Here is a 14,022-nt window from a genome sequence, read left to right on the forward strand (position 1 = left end):
GTCCGCTTGGACAGCTGGTGTACGTGATCCTGGGGTCACAGTGGCTCCCTGTGCAGGAAGAACACTATTTCACAGCTCAGATATCATCTTTTTAGGAGAGGACCTGCCATTGTGGAAAATAAGGATAAAGGATAACAAGTTACCTCCTTAAGACAAAGTCATAGGAGAAATGGTAAATTCCAGTATCTTGAGTTTTGAGTTGGAACTTGAAATTTATTTTACTACAAGAACACTGTTGATGGATTATGTATTTTATAGACTTTGTGGGTGGCCATGGGACTCTAGTAACTGCTTATGCACAGTTTATATGAGTAGGGCTGCTGGATTTCCAGATGACGCTCTCGCAACTGAACCTTCAGATTACCACCTGTTTCTCAGTTTGGACACTATTAGTGTGCTGCTGTCACTTATGGCTCGGGCACCTTATCTTGTTTTATGTCTTGATGAAGAATTACAAAATTCAGTGTAAAAGAAAAACATATGTAAAGCTTATAGAATCACCCCGTTCCACAATAACAATGCAGAACAATAGATTAATAACAGGAAGAGATGCTGAAACTTCTCTTCAGCCTAGTTTCTACTCTGATGTTTCTTCTCTGCATTGTATAGCCAATCTATGAATAATATTTTCATTGTCTAAGCAAAGCCACCTTAGCTAAATATTTAATTCTACTGGAGTCATAAACAGGGTTCAAAATATCACACATAGATTTTATGAAAGTAATAAACTGCTTCAGAAAGTAGAGTGGCTCAGCCTGGGGCCACTGCATCTGATAATTTGGTTACACACCTTGTCATGTGCTTCCTAAAAGAATGACGATGGCTGCTTATCTGTGTTTAAGCTTGTCATTTTGAGGAAACAAAGATAAGACATTTTTGCTGTGTCTCTAAAATGCTTGTGTAAACTATTTTTATAGAGTAATGCTTCAGAGAGGAGTAAAATTTCCTGCAACAGGTGCTTGTAAACAGTAATTGCTCAGTAAAGGTCACCTCCCAGCTGTTGCCTACATGTTACATAAGAGAACCCCTTCATGTCTTCCGTATTTGCAGCTCTGTACCTTTGTGAGTCACCTAAAAAATAACTCATAGGGTTGTTTATCTTTCTTTCTTTCTTTTTTTTTCTTTGAGACAGGGTCTCACTCTGTCGCCCAGGCTGGAGTGCAATGGTGCGATCCCGGCTCACTGCAACCTCCGCCTCCTGGGTTCAAGCGATTCTCCTGCCTCCATTCTCCTGCCTCAGCCTCCTGAGTAGCTGGGACTACTGGCATGCATCAGCACGTCCAGCTAGTTTTATATTTTTAGTAGAGACGGGGTTTTCACCATGTTGGTCAGGCTGGTCTTGAACTCCTGACCTCAAGTGATCCACCCATCTTGGTCTCCCAAAGTGCTGGGATTACAGGCATGAGCCACCATACCTGGCAGGTTTGTTTTTCATATGACAAAATCAAGCCTGGATGGTGTCGTTAATGGTGAAGTTAAAATTTTCTTTTGCTTTCCTTAATATTTCCGTGTTTTTTTCTTTCTTTCTTTCTTTTTTTTTTTTTTAACAAAAGTCTGGTTTCTAAACCAAAATATTTAATGCTTCAAAAGGAAAAAAATGCAAGTAAGTCCAAAGAAATGATTCATTTTCCAGAGGTAATTACTACTAACATCAACCTTTCCAGGTCTTTTTCTATGCAGCTATATCATTGACATTTTTTAAAAAATGAGATTACATTGTACTGGAGGGTAGACTGCTATAACAACTTTTGGTTTTGGATGGGAATAAACAGAAAAAGTTTCATCTCCAGTTCATTTCTGGGGAGGGTCAGGAGGTGGGGGGTGCTTGGCTCTACTCCCTTCATATGATTTTCCCTTCTTTATCTCCAGGATCTTCCCCATTTCACGGAGAGACATGGATGAGAATGAAGGCTGCTGAGTGGGAGGGGCTTATGGGGCCAGTTTTGAAGAGGCCTCATACCTTTTGGCCACATTCCATTGGCCAGAACTTAGTCACATGACTGCACCTAACTACAAGGAAGACTGGGAAATGTAGTCAAGTTGCATGTCCGGGTAGAAAAGGGACACTTTTCTGTGGAATAGCTAGCATGTTTGTAACTCAATTTTATAAACCATTTTGAAACTTTTCTTAAAAAAAGCTTATTTCAGACACATTTTTATATGCTGGATCTGCTCACCTCTCCATCTCTATCTTATTAAAAGTTCTTGCCAGAATCTCTGTCCAATTGTTCTCCCCCCTTCTGCCCTGTTCCCTCACAGCAGCCACAGTGGTTCTTTCAAAGACTGAAGCTACATTTTATCACTCGCCTGCTTAAAACTTTACAGTGATTCTCCCCCAATGGTCGGGATAATGTCCACCCTCTCCTGAGGCTGGCCTCTGTGGTCCTTGACCCCATCAGGTCCCACGGTGCCTGCATGGACTCTGCCATCCTTCACCAGCTTCCCCCCATCAAACGGGGCTTGCTGTCAGCTCTTCCTGCAACTCCCAGCCCTGCCTCACCACTCAGCCTTCTTCCTTCAGGCTTCAGCTCCAGTGTCTTTTCACCAAAGAAGCCTTTCCTGATCTCTCAGCCATAAATATTCCTCTCCCCAGTTGCTTTTTCCCTCTCCCTCTACTCAGTTGCTTTATTTAACTGTCATATTGTCTTTGGAGCACTTGCCACCATCAGAAATTATCTTGCATTATGTATTTATAGTCTGTCTTCTGCCTACTAGATGGTGGGTTGCTTGAGGCAGGAACTCTGTCTTGTTTACATCTCTATCTCCAGATAACGTGTCTGGCATGTGATGGGTACTCAGTAAATACTTGTGGAATAAAGAAATGTCACTACAGGTTCTCTATGCATTAAAATTTTTTAGAAATGGGGTGTTGCAGCCGGGCGCAGTGGCTCACGCCTGTAATCCCAGCACTTTGGGAGGCTGAGGCTGGTGTATCACCTGAGGTCAGGAGTTCAAGACCAGCCTGGGCAACATGGTGAAACCCCATCTCTACTAAAAATTCAAAAATTAGCTGGGCATGGTGGCGCACACCTGTAATCTCAGCTACTTGGGAGGCTGAAGCAGAAGAATCACTTGAACCTGGGAGGCAGAGGTTGCAGTGAGCTGAGATCCTGCCACCGCACTCCACCTTGGGTGATAGAGTAAGACTCTGTCTCAAAAAAAAAGAAAAAAAAAAAGAAATGGGGTGTTGCTATGTTGCCCAGGCTAGAGTGCAGTAGCTTTCCACAGGCGTGATCGTAGCGCACTGCAGCCTTGAGCTCCTGGACTCAAGTGATCCTCCTGCTTCAGCACCTCCCCGAGTAACTGGTACTATAGGTACTTCAGGTTTTGAAGCATGTGTAAAAAATACTCTAGCAGGGACATCATTTGTGCTGAGCAGGCCATGGAGGCATCAAATGATTAGCAGTAGGGTACAACTTGTTGTGAGAACCAGAAAAGAGCCTTGGCCTACATAACATCCTGTGCTAAAGAAAGAACCCTGACTCCCAGCCTGTGAGTGTTCCAGAGATGGGCAGAGCAGTCCCTGCAGCGCTTCAGGGAACAGGGAAGAGCAGCTAACCCCTGATGCTTCTGTAAGCACTTTGGGACGCCCTTTGCTATAGTAGGGTATTGTCTTAGTTATCCCTGACTTGCCTGATGTTACTTTACATCCCTTAATCCTTTCATGAAGACTGGCAAACACATTCAGTCCTGCCAACCTTGAAAGTAGGCCATGTTTGAAAGAACATTGGCACAAACGAGTTGCGAACATCTTCTTTACCATATTCATGTTCTTTACCGTATTATGAGGACACTGTGCTTGCCACATGGGCAGTCTTGTTTTGGGGATACGTGGTTGGATGGACGGTTGGGTGGGTGGAAGACTCCTGGAGTGTGAAGTATCTCAAGGATGTGTGTCCATTGCATGAATGTATGTTTGATCTATGCAGCTAGTTGACAAAGATCCACCATCCTGTACCCTCCATGTTTTATTTTTGCCCTGCCATTGTTCTCTTCGACATTCTATAATCATCAAGGTTTTCTTGCCCTCACCTAGGTCTTGACTAAACATGTTGGGTAAATGAATTTCATATTACTACTTTCTTGCACTGTCAGCCATTGTGTTCTTGGGGACTCCATCCTGAGCCTTTTTTTTTTTTTTTTTTGAGACCAAGTCTCAAAAACAAATGAAGGCAGGTGACTGGTGAGGAGAGTTCCAGCCACTGGATTCTCCCTCAGTCCCCTGTGCTGTGGCCCTTGGTGACCCCTAGATTTCAGTGCCCCTGCCTGACACTGAAGTCCCTCTATAAAGAAGCCTCTTTCTAGCTAGCTAGCTGTTCCATCCCGCACACCCCCACAGAAGCCTTTTGCTGCCATTAGTAAGCACGCCTCTATTTTCTCACCTGTGATTGATCATGCATGATTGAGTTTTGTCTATTAAAGCAATTGATAAGTTACTAAAATGGCACCAAAAGAAATCAGAAAAAAATTGTTGCAAATGTCAGTGAAATCTTTTAAAAAATTGTTGAACTTAGAAGTGCCTCAAGTGACTAATGGAGGCTTAGGACTCTGAGTGGTGTCACAAGGAACCTTATGCACAGGGACACTGACATTAGCCTGTACTGTCACCCAGGCTGGAGTGCAGTGGTGTGATCTCGGCTCACTGAAAGCTCCACCTCCCAGGTTCAGCAATTCTCCTGCCTCAGCCTCCTGAGTAGCTGGGATTACAGGCGCATGCCACCATGTCTGGCTAAATTTTGTATTTTTAGTAGAGACAGGGTTTCACCATGTTGGCCAGGCTGGTCTCGAACTCCTGTCCTCGTGATCCGCCTGCCTCAGCCTCCCAAAGTGCTGGGATTACAGGCATAAGCCACCATGCCTGGCCCCTGAGCCATTTTTTATTCTTACTCTTAGGCTAGGTTTCTGCAGACCTTGGTTATAACTGCAGGCTCTACATTGATAACTGCTGAGTCTCTAACTCAGACCAGACGTTTCTCCCCATTTAGTGATACATGTTTTCCATCCAGTAGCTTCATAGACACCTTGGACACAGTGCTCTATTTCAATTTATGTTGACAGTTCATGACCCAAACTGGAAACCTGAGTTATCCTGGACTTCTGCCTACCACCTTCTCCTAAGCCATCTCACCTGTCCTAAATGTCATAGCCCTTATCTAGTTCTCTAAGCTGTCATAGGGTCCTGTACTGCTGGGCTGCTTGTTGCCTTCAATAGAGCCTGGAGCATATTCATGTCTGTATTTCAAGGCCCCGGGCATAAGAGCTTCTTAGGAAATATTGGAATGAATGAAGAAATGATGACTAAATGAACAAATGAACAGTTGATTGATTTCCAAGACACTTTGGGGTGGTTTCCATTTAGAATGGTTTTTATTTCTTTTTACTGGAACTAAGGAATTATTTTTGCTTGTTGATGCCAACATTCTAAAAGCACTATAATTTTGAAATGTTTTACCACATTAAATTCTTTTCTATTGCAGGTCACATACAAATATGTCAACTTCAAAGGAGGAATTATTTGTTATATTTATGCAAACTTGTGGCACTTGGACATTTATCTAGATGGTTTTTTGTGTATGATTGTGTTCTTGGTACAGCTGGAAAATCTAACTTTAAATGGCAGGAGTAATTGATCTTAATGACTTACTTTGAATTAAACTTGTGCTTAATTAACTTGGATGTTGTAAGTTTCTAGAGTCACAGACTTTTAGAGCTGGAATATTGCTTTTTGAACTTCAGTGTAAGGAAGAATTGCTTATGCTTGAATTGATTTGTTCTGTATCCCAGTACTGGACTGAGTAGAAATCAATTACTTTAATATTGGATGAGAGAGTGATTGATTGAAGATCAGGTTTTTAACCTCTTTTTTTGTTCTCCTTCTCACAGGGAGAGTCCCGTATTCTCAGAGTAAAAGTTGTTTCTGGAATTGATCTCGCCAAAAAGGACATCTTTGGAGCCAGGTATATTGGCTTTGTTTTTATTTCTGTGGACTTCTGAAAAATGACAAGCAGTTTTCAAATTCAGGCACACATCAGAATCACCTGGAGGACTTCTTAAGACAAAACTGGCTGGGCCCCACCTGCAGGGATTCTGATTTAGGAAGTGATGCTGGTCCAGCTGGTTCCAGGACCACATTTTGCACAGGGCTTCTGGACTTAGCATCACGACAGTAGTTAACAGCCTGTTCTTCACATGGGCTGATTTCATGAGATTAGCTTCTGATGTTGTATTCTCAGTAGAAAAATACAGTTTGGGACTATGGCTCTGCTAATTTTAATCCTTCAAAAATATTTCTAACTTAGGGAAACATAAAAGTGTCATTTTGTTTCTAGGAGAACTGGATATTCTGGACATGTGTAATCTGAATTAAGAGATTTGGTGATTTGGGGCGAATGTGGTGATTTCTGTGGCATTTCTAGAAGTACCAGCAGGGAAGCAGCCAGATCTTTCTGTGTGTTTCAGCTTTTTTATTTTCAGTATTGCACTTGGATATTCCTGTATCTTTAAATCAGCCCTTTTGTTCCTATTGGCTGTCAGCAATGTGTTGCATGAAGTTATTGGACTGGGAGCAGGGTGAGGGTAGAGCCACCTGGCACTAGAATTTAACCAGATTTTGGAGACCAAAGATCTTTTGAACTTTAAACCTGGAATGGACATGAGTGATGTTCTAGTCCAACTTTTCCATTTTATGGTTGACAAAGCTTGAATCCAGAAAGGTTAAACTACCCGTGCAGGTCACGTGGGCCAGTGATGTTTGAGGAGTGACAGGAACACTCCTCCTGCCTCTACCTAGTACATTTTCCTTTGTGGCATGGTGGCCTGAAAATACTGTGAGTTTTAACAATGAAGGCAGGTGACTGGTGAGGAGAGTTCCAGCCACTGGATTCTCCCTGTCAGTCCCCTGTGCTGTGGCCCTTGGTGACCCCTAGATTTCAGTGCCTCTCCCTGACACTGGAGTCCCTCTATAAAGAAGCCCCTTTCTAGCTAGCTAGCTGTTCCATCCCGCACACCCCCACAGAAGCCTTTTGCTGCCATTAGTAAGCACACCTCTATTTTCTCACCTGTGATAGATCATGCATGATTGAGTTTTGTCTATTAAAGCAATTGTTAAGTTACTAAAATGGCACCAAAAGAAATTAGAAAAAAATTGTTGCAAATGTCAGTGAAATCTTTTTAAAAACTGTTGTACTTAGAAGTGCCTCAAGTGACTAATGGAGGCTTAGGACTCTGATTGGTGTCACAAGGAACCTTATGCACAGGCACACTGACATCAGCCTGTACTGCTGGTAGTGTCAGAGTGAAGCAAATCCCACCTGAAGGCACTCTCTCGCTTGACCGTGAAGTCACACTGAGTGGTTCACCATGTGCCTGCACTCATGCAAGGATAAGCCAGGTCTCTAGGCATGGGCAGAAGCATCCCTGCTTCCCTTCTCTTCCCTTTCAGAGCAACACTTTCAGCCATTTCCATGAGTCTGGGCTCTTGTTACCCAGCTGAAATACTGTTTCCTGAAACTCACAAATTTGCTCTCTACCAAAGCCCACCTTATGCCCTGCCTTTCCATGAAGCCTGTCAAGAAAATTCCAAGAAAGAAAATTTGATATTCCTATATCAAAGCGTGTGTCTTTCCTCTCCTAATCCTTCTTAGCTGCCACAGTAGGTGCAGTGTCATTTTAGCTTTTGCAGATGCATTACCTGGTGGTTTCCTAGTATTTCTTTCACTTGCCTCGATTGCTAGATTAGAAATTTACTGGGGACAGACATCTTTTTAATATCTTTCTCCTACTACTTAACATATAGAGCATCAAGGGAAAAAAAAACAAAAAGTATCTTTTAAAAATGTAAACATTTGCATGCCAACCGGTAGTGGATTGTGCTCTTAGGTTAAAAATATGTATTCTCACTCTTTCCAATGAAATCTGTAGTGCTGAAGGAGCAAGTTGGATTTAGAAAATTTTGGTTATTTCTTTTTAAGCTTGATTGGGTTTTTATTTTGTTTTATCCAAACCCTTCCATTAAAAAAAAAAATTGATTCACATTGTATTTCTAAGCCAGTTAAGTAGATTTAAGGTTGAATTTGTAGTGGAATTAGGCTTCAAATCTTAGAAGAGCAAATTCGTACCTTGAATTTTTACTGTTTAGATAATAACAGGCAGGGTCATTTCTAAGGGACATGGTGGAAAGGAATATTCATGATATTAATTAGAAAGATAAATCGTATTGTGGCCAAGTGGACCAAGTGCCAGAAAATGCATCAGAAACTCTGAACCCTGGTTCTGGTCTTCATTTTCCTAGATTGATAAGTAGGTGCACACATTCCTGCTTTCCTCCCTCCTCTGAAGTGCTGTAGTTCTTCAGGGGCACATTTGCCAGTGGGTCTGAGATGCAAGTGTGAGGTGGCAGTGTGGGTTAATGCCATCTTGGTGTCTTACTCTGGAGTGGCACTGCTTATTGCCTTAAAATTTTGCCAGATGACCTGCATTCTCCCTCCATGCTATCTTGGGCAAATCCCTTAAAACCACTCATGCCACTGTGTATTAGTGTACAACAAGGATAACAGTTTCTTTGTAACTGGCATGTGGGGAAGAACCGCAAAGTGACTTCTGTCGGCAGCAGCTCTGTCGTGTTTTAAGGTAGTAGTCACCGGGCAGAGGTTTGGTAGTGTCCTCTCTGGCAGCCACCGTCTCCTTCAGAGCCCTGGGCCACTGACATGCCTTTTCTCCAAGTCTCTTCCCTGAGTATTCCCTGCACCTCTGTGCCTGATCAGACACCTCATTCTCCCTTGGCAGCAAGAAGGCCGGGTAGGCATTGGAGCCCTTGCTGTAGACAGGATAATGGGTGGAAGAGGAAGGGCATTTTCATGAGAGGCAATTCAGAGCCTTTAAAGTGGTAGAAATCCTGTAGACAATGATGTGTTTAAAATCAGGGATTTGCATCTCTGGGACTCCAACTCCTTTGTTTCCAAGGGAGGTTCCCTGGGCCACTTGGCCTGAGGTTGGGAAGGGGTCGGTGGTTGCGGGGCAGAATGTGATGCCTGGGGATGCAGGATGGTCAGGGGTGGGTGACGGTGGAAGGAGTGGAGCACGTCATCTCTCCTTGCCCTTCCGAGGTGGTGATGGAAGCTGCCTACAGCTCCAGCTCAGAGGCCGGGGGTTTCTGGGGCCCTCGGTGTGGGGCCTCTCTCCTAGCTGGAGGTGGCCCCTTCCCCCTTGAGAGGCCTGTGCCTGAAATGCCCTTGTCCTTTTCGGCCGTCTCGGCCCCAGTCCAGTACTTAGGATCCAAGATCATTTTCAGCTCCTTCCAGCCAAGTCTCACTTTATTAAAGGAGCCTTTGTTCGGAGCAGATTGGATAACCGAGCCGCGACTCCACTTGAACATCTGAGCAGTTGGCCCACGTGGGAAACAGCAATGGCAGAGAAAGATGCTTCCCTTTGGACCATACCTTGAGGACAAAAAAGGGCAGTCATATAATCTGTCGTCTAAACTGGGACGCTTTTGTCTGGAATGAATGCGACATTGAGTGGGACGTCCGGACATAAGATGTAAATTGAGACTGCAGTCACCCTAGGTCAGAGACATCCAGCCTTTATTATCCGTATGGGGGAAAAAAAATGGAATGTGATTTTTTTCCCCCAAAACAGCTTTAAAAATGCTAAGTAAAAGAAAAAAATAAAAAGCACCTTTTAAAAAAGCAGGCCTCACATAAAATGCCACTAAGACATCAAAAGAGAAGTAAAACCCTGCTCAAAATGCCCACGTGGGGCGGCCACAGCTCACCTTTGTGTGCCTGTGTCCCGTTTCTGCTGTCCCCTTTCCCAAGGACGTACCCTGCCCTAACCTCACCCTGATCTGGCGACTCCTCCAGTTGCCCATCCTATGTTCACCAGCTGGGTCCTCATCTCCTCCGCCACACAGGCTGCTGCTCTGTCCCCCAGCAGATGTCTCCCTGTCTCTGGGGTGCCCATGACCCCTGGGAAGTGCTGTGCATAGTTCTGTGAGTGAGGTTGACTTGTTGTTTTATACTTAGAATTGTTTCTTTCTCCTGAAGTTAGATTTTTCTCCTCTGATGACTAGGATTCTATTTTATTTATTTATTTTTATTTTCCACGACCTATTATAGCACATAGCACCTAACAGGTCCTCAGGAAGTATTTACCAACAGATTGCATGAAGTGAGCCCGTTCTTCCTCCCTCTCTCCTTCCCTCCCTTTCCCACCCTTTCACTGGAAACTCACAGTCACTAAATATGCCATGAAGTCGCTGCCTTTTGCCTTTGCCTGTGTTTTCCCCTCTGCCTGGCATCTGCTCACATCCTTTCTGGCAGCTGCCCTCTCATCTGTCAGGACCCAGTTTGGGTGGCAACACTCCTGCTGAGGCCCCTGCCCCCCTCATCACCCCAGCCCAAGAGGACAGAACACTGCTGCCCCCCTCATCACCCCAGCCCAAGAGGACAGAACACTGCTGCCCGCCTCATCACCCCAGCCCAAGAGGACAGAACACTGCTGCCCACCTCATCACCCCAGCCCAAGACGACAGAACACTGCTGCCCCCCCTCATCACCCCAGCCCAAGGGGACAGAACACTGCTGCTCCTGGGGCTGTAGTGGGTCTACAAGTTCCCTCCTCCTATGGCCCCTTGTCTTAGCGGACTTGGGAGGCTCAGAGGCTCCAGCCCTGTCTTATTGCTGTTTGCAGGTCCAGAAATCTTGGCATATGACAGTTGCCTGGTAAACTGCCTTGAATTCATTGAGTGGAACACAATATGGTGTGCTGTGGCACCTGATGGCCAGCCTGGAGGAAGGGGTACTTTTTTCTCATTGTCATGGAGGTCCCATTGGCTCTTCAAGCATCTCTCCCAAGCATCTAGGAGAGGTGCTTATTTCTCATTCTCACAAAGGCTCTTTGTGGACTAGCACAGGAGGCCTGCCTAGGGCTTGGATGAAAAATGAGCATAGAGAGAAGAGGTTAAGGGAAGCAAGCTCAAGAGTGGGCTCAGAGAAAAGAATCTGGGGGAGTCAATGAGATGGCAGGCAAGGAACGGTCTCCATTTGATGCTGATGTTTGTGCAGAATGACTACTTTATACCGTACAGAAGGAGCACACTCTCTTCTTGTGGTAGGTCCCAGAAACTTCTACTTGGGGGTACATGAGGCCCAGCTGGGATTGGGCACAGAAGGTCATGGCTCTGCACCTGACCCTCACCTTAGGGGTCAGGAGAGAGCCAAGGACACGAGTGATGGGTTAGGGAGGACTCAGGCACCATGGAGTGCTGTGGCCATCCTTCCATAGAGGAGAGGTACAGGTGGCGAGGCAGGCACCAGGCAGCCGCCGACAGGGTCAGGACCCAAGGCAGGTCCAGGAAACAGAGGCCAAAACAGCAGCAGGAACCTCAGGCTTAGCAGACCACTGACTCTTCTGGAAGTCTTTTAGACGCTCTGTGGTGGGGCAGGGACAAGTCCTTGGTGTTTGGCCATGGTGAAGTGTGCAGTTAGGGTAGGTGAGTCGTGCTTTCTTAACATGGGGGTAAGGAAGGAGGGTAGAGTTTCAGCAGCTCCTGTTTCTTGAGCACTTGCTATGTGCCAGATGTGGTTTGAACTGTTTACATGGGAGCTCGTTGGGTCCTCCCAGCAAAGTCCTATGCAGCAGGCACTATTGTTTTTTTTTGCAGATAAAGAAACTGAGGCAAGAAAGGTTTAGTAAGTTATAGAGCTAGCTATTGAGCCAGGGCCTAACCTCTTAATAAAAGTTAGTTACAGGCTGTTACTTGAGTGCTCACAGGTCGGCTGGCAATGTGTTTGGAACCCAATGTAATGTCATTAGATTCTGCCTAAATCTTGTGAAGAGGGGATTTCCATTTGATAGGTAAGAAAATTGAGAAGTTATCATCAGCCCGAGATGAAACAAGGGTATAGGGAGTGGTGGGACCCATTAAGTTCAGATTTATGTGACTTCTGATGCTATGCTCAGTGATAGATCTCTTCTTGAGGATAAAAGTTTGAGAATTGAATGGGACTAGATGACTATTAGGGTTCCTCGAAAACCCTGAGATTTCTTTTTTTGAGGGGTACCTTTTTGTGTTAGCAGATTTAAAGAGCTGGCCATTGTATTTGATGGTAGCTGAGTAAGCCTTTTGAATTGGAGTATCATCAACTATTACTAGATTTAGAATGGGTATATTTTGCTAAGTAAGGTCTTAAAGTTTTTCTTTTAAACTTAGGATAGCTTTTCAAATTTCAAACTATTCTTTTTCAGTAAGCTGAAGACATTTAACCTTTTGTCATAGGCTTAAAGCAGTCATTAAACAGGGTCATTTCAATGCAACTTTTTAAACCTAACTCCCCTCCCTTTTTCTCTTTAATTATCATCAGTGGCTTCATTTGAGCTTACCTAGGATGCATTTGAGACTATAAAGCTGCTTTCTTAAAACTTAGCAATGTTGGCTGAGACAAACCAACTGTAGAATCTCATGCTTTCATAAAGAAGGTTGCAAGACATTCATTCACAGTTGCTCCATTATTGTGTGTGATGAGCCATTGGCATCAAACCTGCTTGGGTTGCTATCAGTTTTTCTTTTGAGAGCTGGTGACTTGAAATTTAAAACACACATGGGCTCAAGGGTATTGGAGGGACATGGCAGAAAGTCCTTCTGCTGCCTAGTGATTGAGAGTGATGGGGTCCTAACTCTGTGTAAGGATAGCTCTTCGACACAGCTCACCTCAGTCCCCTTTACCTAGGTTTAAGTTGTTAGCATTTTGCTGTATTTGCTCCATCTCTTTTTTCCCTGAAGTATTCAAAAGTGAATTACAGACATCATGACATTTAGTTCCTAAATACTTCAGCCCAAACCTCTAAAAAACAAGAACATATTTCTATATAACTGTAGTACTGTTCTCACAAAATTAAGACTAATTGCCTAATGGACTCTATTACCTGATCCATTATCTGAACTTCCCCAGCTGACCTTAAAGTGCCTTTTACAGCTGGACTGTTTAAAACAGGATTCAATTGAGAATTCTGTATTGCATTTAATCGGTGGGTCTATTAAGACTCTCTTAACCTAGAATAGTGATAAAAGCTTTTTACTCTTGGTCTCTTTGCAAACTGGAGACCCCCAGCCAGCAACACCCCACCTGGGTCTCACTCTACCATGCTGGGGTGCCCCAGCTCACCTGTGTTATAGCTTTTACCTGTGTTCAGTGGCTCCCGAGTTCTTGCATGGCACCCAAGAAGAATGAGGATATGCTGGACATTGAGGGTGAGGAGGGCAGAGTAGAATTTTACTGAGCAATGGAATAGCTCTTGGTGGAGAGGGGCTGCAGTCAGGTGCTTCTCTCCTTCCCGTGTGGCTGGGCCCAGGGCTTTTTATGGGCTCAGAATAGGGGAGGGGCAGGCTGCAGGTAGTATTGGAAAAGGCAACATTTGATTCATTAAAAGGCATTGTTCAGAAAGAATCAATCAGGAAAGGGTGGGCAGACAGGAACAGAAGTTCTCGCTCTGGGTCGTGGGTTTCATCCGGGACCAGCAGTCCAGTCTTTCAGCCTTCAGGCTGTTTTTGGCTCGAAGGTGGGGTTTCACCGGGGACCCGCCCCTATCTGCCCAGGCATTTGGCTGCTTCCTATCACTATCAATAGTCCCTCCCCTTCAATGACTTGTAGGAAGGTTGTTTCGCTTACCACATTCCATCGTGTCCTGGTGGCATCATCAATGAATGAACATGTTCTTTTCCCCATGTTTCTTGTATGTACTGTGTATTAGAAGTTGGACTAAAGGCTTGATCAAATTTGAGGCAGGAATGGGTGAGGCTACGTGCAACTGGAGGGACACAATGACTGGTTCTGTCATAATCAGTGATTGAAATTGATCCCTGGGTAAATGTGGGGGCAGTCTCATCCCTCCACTATCAAAAATTAACATTTTTTTTCCCCAGGTGACCAGCAAGTAATGAGGGGAGGGGCTGTTTTGGTACTGTATACCTGCAAATTTTAAATATTGATTTACTTTACTTCCAAAGGATTGGAAATTTTGTTT

General features: G+C 44.5%; 1 protein-coding gene across 7 annotated transcripts in view; it reads left to right on the forward strand.

The window, feature by feature from the left end:
* Positions 1-14,022, forward strand: part of NEDD4L (NEDD4 like E3 ubiquitin protein ligase) — a 365,125-nt gene that overhangs the window by 123,276 nt on the left and 227,827 nt on the right. For 6 of the 7 annotated variants that reach the window (XM_034943816.3, XM_057300462.2, XM_057300461.1 and 3 more), the window contains exon 2: positions 5,884-5,957. The exons of the other annotated variant lie outside the window; for it this stretch is intronic. In XM_034943816.3, coding sequence (XP_034799707.1) covers positions 5,884-5,957 — 74 coding nt within the window. The remainder of the gene's footprint in view (positions 1-5,883; positions 5,958-14,022) is intronic. 7 annotated transcript variants of the gene reach the window in all.

The sequence above is a fragment of the Pan paniscus genome, chromosome 17, assembly GCF_029289425.2.
Source record: "Pan paniscus chromosome 17, NHGRI_mPanPan1-v2.0_pri, whole genome shotgun sequence".
Taxonomy (NCBI): domain Eukaryota; kingdom Metazoa; phylum Chordata; class Mammalia; order Primates; family Hominidae; genus Pan; species Pan paniscus.